The sequence below is a fragment of the Platichthys flesus genome, chromosome 21 (assembly GCF_949316205.1).
Source record: "Platichthys flesus chromosome 21, fPlaFle2.1, whole genome shotgun sequence".
NCBI lineage: Eukaryota > Metazoa > Chordata > Actinopteri > Pleuronectiformes > Pleuronectidae > Platichthys > Platichthys flesus.
In genome coordinates, this window is record NC_084965.1 from 8,111,036 (window position 1) to 8,126,306 (window position 15,271).

The 15,271-nt window shown below is 42.4% G+C and overlaps 2 protein-coding genes across 2 annotated transcripts; both read right to left on the reverse strand.

Annotated features, from left to right (window-relative positions):
* Positions 1–3,276: 3,276 nt before the first annotated feature.
* Positions 3,277–8,174, reverse strand: nrros (negative regulator of reactive oxygen species). Its single transcript, XM_062379875.1, has 3 exons — positions 8,022–8,174; positions 6,534–6,648; positions 3,277–5,370 (listed from the first exon to the last, which is right to left on the reverse strand). The coding sequence occupies exons 2-3, from the start codon at positions 6,633–6,635 to the stop codon at positions 3,418–3,420; spliced, it is 2,055 nt and encodes a 684-aa protein (XP_062235859.1). The 5' UTR covers positions 6,636–6,648; positions 8,022–8,174; the 3' UTR covers positions 3,277–3,417.
* A 3,382-nt stretch (positions 8,175–11,556) lies between these two features.
* fbxo45 (F-box protein 45) lies at positions 11,557–15,140 on the reverse strand. The gene is made up of 3 exons (XM_062379974.1): positions 13,785–15,140; positions 12,682–13,038; positions 11,557–12,549 (listed from the first exon to the last, which is right to left on the reverse strand). Exons 1-3 carry the CDS (start codon positions 14,109–14,111, stop codon positions 12,364–12,366), a joined length of 870 nt encoding a protein of 289 aa, XP_062235958.1. The 5' UTR covers positions 14,112–15,140; the 3' UTR covers positions 11,557–12,363.
* Positions 15,141–15,271: the final 131 nt, after the last annotated feature.

The following is a 15,271-nucleotide window of genomic DNA, read 5'->3' on the forward strand; positions in this document are numbered from 1 at the left end:
GGTTGCAAGAGTTCATTTCTTCTTGTAATTGCACATTCACTTCCAGTGCCCAACTTTGAGCATTGCTGTTCATGGTCTGAACCACTGGGAGGCAGAACAGGCAACACGATCAGTGTGTGTGTTCTGTGACATTCACTTGGTTCATACTATGAGTCTTATTTGATTGAACCAGTGTCAGTGATTTGGCAGAATCACTTCAGACTGAGACGATGAAGAGTGATGAAGACACCTGCTCATGTCTCATGCATGACTGTCCAGGCCAAACCGCTCGGTGGAAAAATGACTGGTACAGATACATTTCATAACAGACAAATTAAATGACATACACAACCCATCTGCGCTTTAGTCATGTTATTACCTATTACAACTATTTGGACCTAAATAGGGTTTTCCCAATGTTGCTTTACAAAATTAGGAAAAGGGGAAATACAATTTTTAAATAGGTTGTATATGTCCGATCTCAATAATAAACTAAAGATCTTCAACAAAAGGTTTGGATTTAGTATCATGAGGTAAACACTGTGAACAAATGAGACAAGTGGAGAGAAATCGTTTAACACAAGCAGCTCCCTGCTCCAGGCCAAACTTTCCAGACATTGTTTAACATGAAGTCAATGGACAGGATCATGCCGGGAAGAGGAAGATCATTTTTCTGAAGCAAACCTTAAAACATGTTTTAGTTGTGTACTTCAAACTCCCTTCACTGTTAATGCTGAGCTTATTTCAAGGCTTCTTCTGCCATGTGCGTCTGTTATCTTAACAAATTGTATCGTAATCTGCCCTGGTGTGACTCTGGGCCGACTCACTTTGATCAAATGTCTTAATTTAAGTAGATACTGCACCACTGTATTGGCTTTACTCGACCCAACGTGTTGTGAGGGTTCCTCTCTGAGCAAAGCAAGATTCCAGCAGCAACTTTAATCTAAAAAATCAACAACTACTATGAAGAGCTTCCTGCCTAATCAGGAAGTCCAGCGAACTTGCTCATATCAGCAGGAAGGTTTAAGAGGAAGTGGAGTTTTGCTAAATGACAGCTGCCTTTTGCTGAGAAGCTATTTGGCAACTTTTTATTGTTTTCCAGCACGTAAAGGAAACGTCAGATATATTCAGAGGTAACCTTTGACCTTAGCCAAACAGGTTTTCTGGTCATGAAACCACAACTGAACAGTATCCTGACACTCTATCTGTCTTTATGGCTCCAAATAAGCACACCCCCCCCCCCCCAAATAAAGTAAGACTTGAATTCATCAGATGAGAGATAGCTTGCCTGAGAAAAAAAACCCTTCCTCTTTAAACTGTCCTTGTTTTCTTTCCCATGTTGCACAACACAATCGAAAATACTTGTCGGCCTCTGCCATTTGAGGACTCGCTCACAAGTTCACTTGGAGCGAGTATGCAGTCGCATATTGAGGTGTCTCTTCAGCCGTCTAAAAACAGACTGTTACACCTTTAGGTCGGAAAAGGAAGTCCCAAAAAACAAGTAAGGGTCTAATGTTACCTGCCCGCTCTGATTGGGTCAATAGACCAATCCCCCTCTCATTATTGATTACTCTAATGTGAACATGTAACAATGATGCATTTGAATAATGTAATGGCGTAGTAATATATATATATATAGTGGAGTAAACATGAAAAGTACATGAAAATACATCTAGTTAAATAAAGAACAGATACATGAAATATTTACTAAAGTACAGTAACAAAGTAATTGTACTTCATAGCATGCAAGACCCTGACAGTTTCTGTTATAACGTGGTATAATCCACGTATTCTCAATATGCACCGCGAACACATGTTTACAAATGAATCTCACTTGACCACATTTGGTCAAATTTCACTTCCTCCTTCCCATGTGCATTGATGGTTGAGAAACTGGGACCACTGCTTGAAAGACGAACCGCTGTTGGAGAGTATTGCTGTGTTTATTTGGTAACACACCTCAAGTGCGGACCCTCTTACTACAGTGTGTTATAAAGACGGATCAGCGGCATCACTGTGGGTCTGGCGATTTGCTGAGCTATATAAAGACAGTTCTGTTATTCATATGTAGCACATATGTAGTCACCGGTCATTGCCTCCAGTGTATTCACTGCGTTGGCGACAAAGATCTTATCAAGGTTTGTCTGACGTGTGTGAGTGCGTTGCCCTCTGACATAATTCATATATCCTCTGACTCCTGACCTTAAACAGTTGACTAATCAAAAAAAAATTCCTCTTGGTCAACAGTTTGTCACAAGTGTCAAAGGGCCTTCCTCAAAAGATGATTTCTCGGCTGCAACTCTACGACTGTGAAAAAGGCTGTTGACGCCTTTTATCGGCCGAGCAGCACTTCATCGATTTCTCCTTCTTTTAAGATTCTTGAAGAATTCAGAGGATGTGCGCCCGGTCATGGTTCATGTTTTTCATTATAAGGCGAACGGTGGTGAGCTGAAAATTAAAAGGTCAGGTGCTTCCCCGAGTTGTCTCTGTTTTGTCTTATCTGAACTTGTTTGCATGATAAAGCTTAATCAGCGCTGCCCTGCACAGGAAGACTCGCTCAGATCTATTTTAGCTCTTTGACAGAGCGGTGACGTTTTGCAAAAGATATGTAAAAATGTGAGGCTTTTAATGAGGCTGCGCTCCTCTTTCAATTTTTTTTGAGCTCCAACCACCATGACCCTGAGCATCACCACAGCGGTATTCTGGTTTCTTTCTGGTTAAGCCTCCGGCGTTCTGCTGCAGCTAGATCAACTCCTGCTTTTGGGCAACTGAGCACATGAACATGAAGGGAGAGGCATAAAATGTCTTTGCACTGTGTGTGACACTTGGCTGATAGGTCCCCTGTTAAACAGTATAATGCTCACGTGGTCTCTGGATATATTTGTTAAAACTTAGTTGCCTGTCACTGTGTTTTCTGACAAACATCAATATATGGCTCTAACTCCTCAGTAGAAGTGACACCCTGGAATCTTCATGTTTCATCTGAGTGCCACTGGCAGGGAAACTTCAGACCCCTCCTCCTCGAGATACAGAACTGGGCAGTTGCTGCACATCTTAGCAAAACAGGAAATTTCATGTTTCCTCTGCTGCTTATAGCAACTGCTTGCATCACATTACTTCTGCATATGTTGACACACTCATACACCCACGCTCAAGCTTACACACACCCAAACACACGCACACGCCATGCACCCACAAGAACGCAGCCACAGTTTTACATAAGGATGTCAAATAGTCGTATAGAGCCGCATGTCAATGAACGAAACTAAGCAATGTAAAGAAAAACTCAACACAATGTTATTTACATACTCTTTTACAATTGCTCCTTCATCAACACAGACACTTTTACAAAAAATTCAGTTCATTACCAAAATACATTCAGTTAACATTTCTCAGTAATATGCTGTGGAGATTACAATTTTATTTTGGGTATCATTATCAATAAGACGTAGACTTCAGACACTTCTTTTTAATCGATTTTTTTAGCATCTGGGGCTTGAACGTGAGAAGAACCATAACTGAGATGCCAACAAATGAAAGACTTATGGACACGAAGAGCAGGATGTACCAGTATATAGATTCCCCAGCTTTGTTGAAACACACAGATGACTCTAAGTGCTGCAATCGCTGCGTTCGGAAGGGATCTTCACATTCGATGTCTGATAGTCCGACCATTTTGATTGTTTTTGAATTTTCAAAGGTCCTGAACCATTCTGTTTGGCAGCAGTTGAACGGATTTCCTGTGAGGAAAACAATCTGCAGGTTTGGAGCTAATGCGTTAGCCAGACCTTGGGGGATAGTGGACAGTCTGTTGTCCCTCAAGTCGAGCACTTTCAGATCAAGAGTTAGGAGGGAAGGGGAAACGTGGGCGAGAGAGTTCCTTGAAATGTTTAAAAACTTCAGATGTTTAAAATGGGAGAAGTCAAAGTCTTGTATGTCAGTGTTTCCCAAACCTAGATGCTGTAAAGTTCTGCTGAGGCTTTGTATCGATTGCAGGACGAGTCCACGGTTATCGGACAGTTCCAGGTGCGTTAGCGACAACCCTGCAAATGCAGACGATGGAATTAATTCAAGGTTGCATCCTTTGAGGTAAAGCTGCCCAAGGGACACAACATTTCTCCAATCCACACAAGCTGAGACACGGTCTGTACTGATCTCAGCTTCCTCAGCGAGACAAATGTCAATGCGGTTGTAGCTGAGATCCACCGACCTGAGGCTTGGCAGTGAAGAAAATAATCTCGAGGGTAACCTATCAAGATCATTCAGGCTCAGGTTGAAGTAGGTCAGATTGCCAAGAACCGTCAGCGTTCCTTCATCTGCTACAACCTGCTTCAGCCTGTTGTTGCTGATGTCCAGCTCGTACAAGCTGCCAGGGAACTGCTCGGAAGTTAGATTTAAGGATTCCAGACAGTTGGTGCACATTTGAAGTCTTGACAGGAAGGGCATTTTCTGGATGAACCCATAGGGGAAATACTCGACCTGGTTTCCTCTTATATCCAAAATCTCTAGAGAAGAGATGTCCCCATGAAGACTGTCATCCCACAACTCGGCAGTCACATTGCTCACATTCTTCCTCAGGTTGTAGAACTCCACAGTTGTCGTTAAGTTAGGTAACGTGGCATTGTCTGCCAGCTGTTCGTAGAACCTAAGGCGGTTGTGGGACAGGTAAAGGTTGCGTAAGTGACTATGGCTGGGTAAGAAAGGAAAGAAGAGCAGTTTGTTATCTGAAAGATCAAGTGTCTCCAGCTGGAAAGTGTCATTGAGGTCTTGTCTGGAGATGAACCACTCAATGAAGTTGTGGCTGGCATTGAGGACCACTAGGTGGGTCATGTGGAAGTCTGTTAGGCAAGGCAGGTCGTTGAAGGCCAAGTTGAGCCGCTGGAGCTTGGAATTGCTGCCAAAGGCTCCATCAATCTCGAATATGATGTTCCTTTGCAGGTTGAGCTCTTTCAGCTTGTTCAGGTCCCTGAATGAGGTCTCGTCCAGTCTCCGCAAGAGGTTTCCAGAAAGATTGAGGTACTCTAAGGAAGTCAGATTTTGGAGAAGAGTGGCTGCCATTTCATCCTCCAGTTTGTTCTCTGACAGATCCAGAACTTTGAGACCAGGTAGCTTCTTTAATGCCTGGCTGGTTTCTGGGTAACCGATATACAGATTGTTATTGGCCAAATTGAGGCTTTCTAACAACCTTAAGTCTCGAAAAGTGTTTGATTCTAATTTCTCCAAACTGTTACAAGCTACGCTCAGACTGGTTAGTGAAGGGTAACGGAGCAGAGAGTCGTCCTGTAGTGTTTGGAGGTGATTGTAGTTGAGCTGAAGTTCCTCTATGTTGCGTGGCAGTCCCGGAGGCACAGAACTGAGCTTGGCATCGTTGCAGAGAGCTGTTCTTTGTATCTACAGAGAAAAGAAGAGTACACAAATCAAAGGTAGAGTTAAAGGAGGCATCCACCGCTGAAGCGGAGACAATAGCTGGCTTCTATCAGTTGTCAGACAGTACGTGTTGCAGGGAGCTAGGTTTACCTGTGAAGGATAAATAGTGTAGCCTGTTCTTGTTAGCTTTCCCAGGATTACCATCCCTAGCTTTAAGAATGCAATCCAAACATAAGTTAATGAGTTATTTGTTTAAGGGAGAGAAATCTAACTGGAACAGGAAGTTCCTGTAATAGCCTTTGCACGTTAAGACCACAAATAGTTACTATGTTTTGTATCAGGGTGGTGTTATTCCTCCAAGAGTTTGACATTCTTGTTAATTAATTATTTTACCAGGCTCAAGGACAAAAAGCACAAGGCAGCATTTCATAGTCTCACATAGATGTTAGTGAGACTCTTCATATTAAACGTATGAAATCAAAATCGAGAAAGAATTAGTTTATCACAAGCTCTGCTGTTCAATTCAAAGGGCCAGTCCAAACATTGCGATAAACACACAGATTTTTACCTCCGCCAAGGAGGTTATGGTTTCAATAGCGTTGTCTGATTGTTTTTTATGTGACAAACGATTCACCTGATTTTCATGAAATACCCCAAAAAGTATTCGATAAATCAGGGGACGGATCCAGGGATTTGTGTTTTATTTTATTTAATATAAGGCCCATTAAATAAATAGAAAATGTTGATATTTTTAGAGCACTGATATTTATCAGTGTGTGTAATTTTGTGCAGATCCAAATAAAAATGTGGATCTGGTCAATTTAAACCTGGTTTCGAAATGGGACTGTTGGGCCTTTGGGTGAGATATTTGCCCTACAGAGTTAATTTACAAGTTTTGGTCGCTCAGGTACATTTGAATAAATCTGTCAATTTATATCCCAGGCAATCTGGATTTAGTTGCAAATGAAGATGGCTTCTTTGGTTCATCTTTATCATTTAATAGTTAAAATCTTAAACTCTTTGTTGCTGGTTCTTTCATTCATCATGAACATTTTAAAAACACACACAACCAGATACTGGGCCTTCAGACCAAACCATAATTACTAAGGACTAACACAGAAACTTGGATCTTTATAGTGCTCCTCAGATTTCACAACCAGCTGCCGAGTGAAGGTGAGACCTCTTACCAGCCGACATTCGCTGAGCTGTGGATGACCCCATGCTGGGCTCGGTATAATCCAGACGGGTAACAAGCAGAGCAGGATGGGAGTGAGTCCGTGGACTGGCATTTTAACATCTTTACTGTTGACAATAAGACACAGGGAGAGAGAAATTAGACGCTGAATGATGTCTTATTCTACAACATTAGATCCTTTCGTTTAATTTGATCTAAAACTTTACAACTTCTTAATACCTGCGTACTGTGATCTGAATGTAAAGTCTGGTATCATGAAATGAGAAACCGTGTCTTGAAATGTTTGCTCTGTTCATGAAGAGTTGGAGAAATCAACATCTTTATCAAAGTGCTGATTGCCACAGGCGTTTACATTCAACCTTGAAAAACTTGAAAAACTTGAAAAACAAAAAAATGTCCAGGCATTGAGATTTTCATTTATTTATTTTATTCTGAAGGTTTTGTGGTCTGGTCCTGGCGAACACCTCTTTGAATCTTTGAGCAAATTTGTTTTGCTGTCATATCTTAGGCTTTAACGGCGACTTGAAAATGACGTGTCCACTTCATATGTCTCTCATGGTCGAGGTCCTGTACTGAATGGGGTTTGTTTGTGTCCTTAATATGTAGATTTAATGTCTGTTGAATGAAGATGAGCCTACACAGTGTGGGAAGATGTCCCAGTAAAAAGCAGAGTCAAATAATTTGATAAATGTTGGATTGTGTTCTCCTCTGTTGAGATTGAATGTCCTCTCTGTGATGAAGCAGCAGCTACCATTTTCGCAAAATTTCAAACCGCTGGCAACACAAACTGAATATGGAGTTCCTTTATTTCAATTTCTTCAAACTATTTTTAATTTTTTTTTATTTTAGTAATGAAAAAAAGGGAAAATACTTTCAGGCAACAACACGTTATCTCTGCAATCTTGTTCTCGTTCGATTTTACCACATGATCCACATGGCTGAAAGTGATGAACCTCTGCAGTTTGTAACATAGACATTTTACACAACACTACTTTTACATGTCCTTTTGGACTTTTTAAAACTTGATTGTGAGAAAACCGCATGATCTATGATAATAACACGCAAAGTTATATTGCATAAATGCAGAGTATATAGTGTTCTATTCTTCAAAGTAAAAAAAGGTTCAAATATCATTGAGGGATACAAACCAAAACTGTATTATAAAATTGAGGTGATTTTGTGTCATTAAGCTAAATAATTTAACAAACTAGCATAAATGTGTGCAAATACATAATTCAAGAGACATCATTCCAATGCACCTCTAAGCAATTCAATAATATAAATATGGAATAACGGTGCAACTTTCTTTTCAACATTAATGCTGAGTTATGATTAAGTCAGAAAAGGCACGTGTCTCAAAGAGGCTAAAGATAATATGCATTTATATTCTTAATTCAGACACAGCATATATGTTGGCTTTCTTTCAACAGGCGCGTGCATGCAGCTGCAAAATAGCCGAGTGCACAGTGCATTTACTTACCCTGGTGGTTAGGTGAAGATTTCCCAAGCCACCGATGGTTGATCCCCTGACCATAACGCTGGTTGACTCGCCCTTGCAGAGCACGTTCTCGTGTGTGAAGCTCGGCTGCCTGCTTCTGCTCTCGCTGAACCACTGATGCCTCTTTTTTTACTATTCACGGAAGCAGGAGGCAGGCAACGGAAATCAAGTCACATGGACAAGCTGCAATCAGAAAGAGGTTCTCAAGGGCCACAGGAAGGCGAGTGCAGGCGTAACAGCTTTCAACCAGCACTGCAGATTGTTTTTTTTACCTCTAAACCCGATGACAGAAATGCTGTTGAACAGACAAGCATGGTTTGGTAGCACAACTGCCACCACAAAAACCAGTGAGAACACACCCTTCACACTCTCGGCTTGGTGTGATCATTCAACCTACAAGAGAGGAAATCGCACGACACACACCCTTCCTGCCTGATCTTCGGCCTCTCGCAGCACAAAAGACATGTTTACACTCAAAGAGACACTGAACTCTATGTGTATAAAGTAATATACAGAGGAGTCATAGTGCTCTTGGACCGTGAGACAGGGAATCAAGAGGATGACTGATGGAAAAGCACAAATAATATTACGGCATTGTGCACCAAGTGAGTAAACAAGTCCTCCAATGCTTTAGTTTCAATATAATGGCTGCTTCAGGTACCTTCAGTAAACTCTGCCTTTATGTGTGTTTGTGGCCCAGCTTCTTAAAGCAACCTTTAGGTCTATTGTGTTTTTCAGTCAAGTCCATTTCTGAACGTGTTGCTGCAGGGGTGCAAGAATAGGGAATAAGGAAACAGGAAGTGATGGTCCTGTCCTTGGAGAATTGATTTGTTGGTGAGTCCTTCCTGTTTTCATACTGGACATCTGTGGGACTCGTTTTCTGACTCTTTTCCAACTATGAGTGGCAACATGATTGTCTCCATGTTGGCTTTCATGTCCTCTCAGCAAGGTCAAATATCTGATAGAGAAAAAGAGCATTTGCTGGTTGGGCTCACTGGAAAATGTATTTTATCACACAATTTTACATAAATACATTTAGCTCCCACCAACACTTACAGTTCCTCCAGTGATCGGCTGGGGCAGCAATGCTTCAGAACAATGGCCACTTTAAAACAAAATGCACCAGAGAAAAAGAACCTTGGGGGCACCCTGGTGGCTGAAGGCTGCATGTCCTTCAGAATCAGAATGTATTTAATGCCAAGTAGATTTACACCTATGAGGAATTTGCTCTGGTTATTGGTGCATACAATGAACATAGAACATAAAAACATACAAACACAATAGATACAACACACATAAGAAAAGAGAGGCGGTGGACTAGTGGCAGAAACTTGGACTATGGGCAGAAAAGGTCTCTGGTTCGTCTCTGGTTCGGCTCCACGGAGAAACAACAAAAAGACGAACCTGGATTGATCTGTCCAAAAATCCAAGAGGATTCTACCTACCCTGTCTAGTGCCCCTGAGCAAGGCACCTTACTCCCCCAACATCTGCTCCCTGAGCGCCGTACATGGTCGCTCACTGCTCTGTGTGTCCTGCACCAGATGGGTTAAAAGCAGAGGTTAAATTTCCCTACAATGCATGAGTGTGTCTGTGCATGTGTTTGGGACAAATAAATGCATCTTAATCTTAAAGGCAATAAAAAGAAACAATATATATTTACTCACTATTGACTTCTTATTTACTCCCTTTTTCTAATATTTATTTAGACATTTATTTAGACATAAACATATCTAAATAAAATATATATAATAGATAAAAGATATAAAAAGTGAAGTAAAAAGTGAAATGCAAGACAGTGAACAGTGTCAGATTGCAATATGCAATGTAATGCAGTATAATATAATATAATGTGTTAATTTGACACATCCTTGAGTTGTGGGGGTGGAATAAAAGTCAGAGTCAGGTGGGGGTCCCGGGCCTTGTTGATGAGGCCAACGGCAGCCGGGAAGAAGCTGGTCTTGGGGCGGGCGGTTTTGGTCCTGATGGACCGCAGCCTCCTGCCCGAGGGAAGAACCTCAAAGAGTTGGTGACCCGGATGGGAAGGATCAGCCACAATCTTACCTGCACGCCTCAGGGTCCTAGAGGCAAACAGGTCCTGTAGAGGTGGCAGATTGAAGCCGATCACCTTTTTATCAAATCAATTAAATAAAATAAACCCGAACTTACCAGAACATACATCAGTGTGATAACAACCACCTGAAATGATCTTTTGCGAAGTATTCTTTGTCTGTCGCCTGATGGACACTACGGTGCACTACGAAAATTTGCTTTGCATTTTTAGTATATCAGTTGGGGAGAACAGTCCCATGGGTGATGGTCTAGTCAGCTCTCACCCCACAACACCCCTATAGGAAGGAGAATTCTCAATGTCCCAGCTTACCCCTTTTTTCTTAAGAACAGATTCACACAAATAGTTAATGTCTTCCATCTAATACCTTCAAAACATGCACGTAGATTGATTAAAAGACAACCTGCTTGACATCCAACTTCACATGATCAGGCCTTCTGTGGCGTAATACTCATATCTGTTGGCATAACACAAAGATAATCACTGTCCTCTTGTGGAAACAGGACATATTACATGCTTGAGAGGTCCTCAGAAAGGAGTCTTCTGACCCACGAGTACTCAGTAATCATTACCACATTATCACACCAGGTGTCTTGCTTATGTCTTTTCACATGAACAGGGGATGGTTCGATAAGCGGGAACAAAGTCACTCTGAGGCAGCTGTAATAGGTTTGATGGTGATCTGGAGGACACGGGTACTGTCAGTCCCAGGATCAGTCTTACAGAAACACAGCATGGTCAAAACAAGATGCAGAGACTCGGCCAGAACAGAATGACAGGAAGCTTTAGGTGCTGCTACATTAGGATACACATGTAGATTCTCAGAGAATGGTACAAGTAGTTGGAAATATAGGCTCCTAAGCTCTTAGCACATATTCAATAGATCATAAGCAGTAACATATCTCATTCATTAGGCTCCTCTATAAATCACATTGTAACTTGATTTAAAGTATCAGCGTTGTGGCTGAACCCTAATTACAACTCTAACGATGCCGATGTGAAGCTGAATATATTTTGTTGTTCAGACGATATATATTTTTCTGTATTCTCTAGCCTTTCCCTGACTGTACACAGTTCTGAAGTGTTTATGATACTGCAGCAGGTCAGGCAGGGACAGATACTGGATCCTAGTCTTGATAACTCTAAACAACTAGTAAAATGATGACTGTGTTTTAATGTCCCTGTGCAACATCTTGAATCTACCTCTGAGTGTATGAAATTAGCTTTATGAATAAAACTACTAGACTTGCCTTGCAGTGAAGTGGCTGCAGGGTAAGGGAACATGTGAATGATCTTTAGTCTGTATCTTTAAACGTTTAAAGATGCTTGTGGCATTAACTGGAAACAACTATATATTTATATAAAGCACAGTCAGTAAAAGTCAGTCTGCATATCCACAGCTGTCCAGTATGTGTATATATATGCCATATATTCTGTGCAGCCAAAAAACACATCCAACTTTCTTTTTCCTCAGAGTGGCACCATGTAGACTTTATTTTCAGGCCTTATGACATACACTATCAATAGTACCATACATAAAACCAATAAATAGTGTGTAATACTACAATAGCACATTGAAAAAAGGACAAACATTAATATGATACAGGTATATTTTCCAACACGACTGGAGGAGATTTTCAGAGGACAAGAGGACAAATGTTTGGGTCCACACTCCAGGGTCCATGCAAGTGAATGACAGATGGTCCCCACCCCCTCGGGTTGACTTTGTCAAAACACAACATTATAGGTCATATTAATTTGGCATAAAACCTTTATATCCAGTCTATAGTTCACCTGTGTCAATCCACAATGCACTGTCTCCTTTATCTCAGCTAGTTATAACGACTACTGTGTCACTCAATAAAACGATATCTTAAAGTATTTGTCACGGTTTAGAATGGTTTTGGCCTCATTCAAGCGGACATACCATCTATGTTCCCCCCGGTCACGTAAATAAAAAAAGTCCAGCAGCTGAACTGTAAAAGTGGATGCTTCCACATTGATCCAGAAACGTGTTTATGAGCTTTCCCACACCTCCCTTTTCTCCTGTAGTCTCTTTAGTCCAAAACCGGCCTCTGGCTTCATGTCCAGCCGTACTTCTCTTTCTGTACATGAATTGAGTTGTATTGCTTGGAAGAAACATGACCACCGTCTGACATGGTGCAAGGAGCATGGCGGGCACTCAGTGGATGGAAAAAGTCCTACACTCATTGGCGGTGTGTTAGTTTGAACGGTGTGGCACGTGTTGTTCTGATCTACCCATCCAGAGGTTTTCCTAGGTACACCATGGTGACTTCAGTGTTGCCGTATACTGCAGAGACAGCGGGGAATAGGCAGGCTTTGGGAAGTCCACGAAACGCTATTCCTAAAAACTCGAATCCCCTCTCAAAGGCTAACGTCTTGTCATCCATGTCTAGGATCACCCGGATTCTCTCCCCGATCTGTGGACAAACATAATCACAAATGTTCGTGTTGGATTAAACAAAGACAGTAAACATGTCTCACTATTTAGATCAATAGGTGCAAAGTTTTCAGCATCACAGACAACTTGCAGACATGGCTCCAGAACCCACCTGATATTTGGGTGCATTGTTACACTGTGGGAAATTTCCGTTAACCTCCCCATTGTGCAGCAGGTTGTTGTCGACCAGGTTCCAGCCCCAGCTCTGGTCGTCACTGCCCAGCAGAGCCACGTAGCCCTGGCACTGCAGAGAGGCCCGCTTCGTGGCGATGCCGATTACTGCGACGGTGCCCAGGGGGCCCTCCCACCAGATCTCCCAGGCATGCCGCCCTTCCAAAAAGCCGATCTTGCCCCGCGCACCGTCCGTGCTCTGGGCGATGGGGTTGCGGTGCAGGGTGAAGCCGTTCTTCTTCACGTAAACGTTGCGGGAGCAGTCGTGGGAGCTCAGGGCATGTTGATACGACTTGAGCTGTGGAAGACGGGAGATTGATCAGTTCTTTATCGGCTAAACGAATCTGTGAAAAGGTCATTATCTGTATTATTGGAATTTCTAGATAATTGGAAAACATGAATGATGAATAAGAGTGGTAGTTACAGTTTGAGGTCATGAATATCCTCACATGAAACAGCAGAAGTATGAGGTTTCACTCAGAGCTGGATTTTGCATTTTGTAAAAGGTGTAGAATCGGATTCAGTATTATCAGATCAGCAGGGCTCAAACTGAGGTCAGGGGACCCCCAGGAGTCCTTAAGGGGGGTGCACATGGTCTCATGGAAACTAAGCAACGTTTTCCTTCAGACAATCCCATTCAGTTATTGCTCTATAAATTAATTTACTTTCTATCACTTCCTAGCCTGTGATGTGCACAGTTATGAATATGTGCTGCCTGCTAGCAACAACAATCTTCTGGTTAACTTGTCAGTCATTACCCTAAAGTCATTTTGTGACTAAACACAACCTCTCACAAAATCCCATTTAAAAAATCTGAGATGAAAACACACAGATTTGTTCAATGCATTATTTACAAGGCTGAACGTGAATCACACAAGGGTCTCCGGGCGGTCAATACTATGGCGTGCAGGCCACTATCCACCACGACCCGTGAAGCTGTTTGCAGAACGGAGGTGTCACTGAACCGGCAGATTTATGAGCTGGGGTCCTAAGTAATCACTGCTCTCCCAACCATACACAGAGGTGGTGCACAGGTGAACCTACTTTCGCTTTGTAGGTGGGCAGGTTGCACAGGATGTCAGACCGCAGGGCTTCATCGGTCAGAGCCCGGCTGCAGAGGCTGCGCCACACCTCGCTGTTTTCGTCCGACAGGATGTTGTTCCAGTGCCAGCAGACCAGCGAGCAGCGCATCAGGTCGTTCATCTCCAGGTAGGAGAAGATGTGCTCCAGGACCCGGGCCGGCAGCCTCCCGGCCACCCCCGCGCCTCCTCCGGCTGCGGCGGCGTAGGGAGAGCCGGCGGAGCTGCAACTGGCCGCCGCCGCTGCGCCCCCACAGGAGGAGCCTCCTCCTCCACCGACGGCTCCAGACATTACTGCCTTGCTCCGCACCGACGACGCCAGCCGACAGAATAGCTTGAGCTTACACCGCAGAATGGCTCCTAATGGGGGTTACATGGCAACATTTCGCTGTGGAATCACACGTAGATCGCAGCTAAACCACAACAGCGCAGACCCCGCTGCCCCGACTCCAATGGCTGAATGGAGGCGATGCGTCAAGGTCCTGGAAGAACAGTAGACCTCACTGAGGGGCTGACAAAAAAACGTGGTAGTTAAACACAAAAAGAAGCAGTACACATAAGAGTTGTTCACGTTGTGTCAAATCCATTGGAGAAAAGCTGCCAATTAAAGAGAAAGCCCCCATCTCGACTCCAATTTATTTTAGTTTCTGTCAGGACCAGAGGGCAGCACTGCGGAAGAGCTGCCACAGAGAGACTAGCAGCTGTAGCATTGTAGCATGGTGACAGTTAGCAGGGTTACAGTGTTAAAATGTTGCAGTGTTACAAATGACACTGTAGCATGGTGACAACTAGTTGTGATACACTGTTACAGTATAACACAGTAGCATGGTGACAGTGTAGCAGTGACACAGGTCTCAGTGTTACAGTGTTACAAAATATAGTGTTACAGTGTTATGTTATAGTCTTACACCTTTACAGTGTTATCTCGTAGCTGTGATGATTTAGCACTCTGGTTTTACCATATAACAGTGAAGCATTGATACAGTTGTGTTACATTGAAAGTGTCACCGTGTTTTAAACCGTTTACAGTTGTGTTACGGTGACACTTACAATGTCCCAGTTAAACAGCATTATAGCATTTCAGTTTAACACTGTCAAAAATTCAGTGTAGCAGTGTTAGTGTTACAATTATATTATAGTAGTGTAACAGTCTGGTCCTACTTTATTACAGTGTGGCATTTGTATAATGTAACTGTGTTGCAGTGGACCGACACTGAGAGCACAAAGGACCTGGAACCTCATTCAGCCATTGGAGACTCTGAACAATAATACTAAACAAAACATTTATATTTTCTGTTTCATAATTGTCTTGCAAATTGATCATATATTGTGGAATAAAAAAAAAAGGTTGTATATCTAAAGACGCGAGAAAAAATAAAAAGATTCACCTGATCAGATATTAAATATATCTATTATTTGTATTGCGGTTTTTCTTTTCTTTCTTTATTCACT

What these genes read in the sequence shown, in the direction of transcription:
- nrros (XM_062379875.1), bottom strand. Translation starts at nt 6,635, where the DNA reads ATGCCAGTCCACGGACTCACTCCCATCCTGCTCTGCTTGTTACCCGTC. An exon ending in AGCTCAGCGAATGTCGGCTG is followed by an intron (nt 5,371 to 6,533) that starts GTAAGAGGTCTC and finishes TTTTCTCTGTAG; the next exon opens with ATACAAAGAACAGCTCTCTG.
- fbxo45 (XM_062379974.1), bottom strand. Translation starts at nt 14,111, where the DNA reads ATGTCTGGAGCCGTCGGTGGAGGAGGAGGCTCCTCCTGTGGGGGCGCA. An exon ending in TGCCCACCTACAAAGCGAAA is followed by an intron (nt 13,039 to 13,784) that starts GTAGGTTCACCT and finishes CGTCTTCCACAG; the next exon opens with CTCAAGTCGTATCAACATGC. An exon ending in ACAATGCACCCAAATATCAG is followed by an intron (nt 12,550 to 12,681) that starts GTGGGTTCTGGA and finishes GTTTGTCCACAG; the next exon opens with ATCGGGGAGAGAATCCGGGT.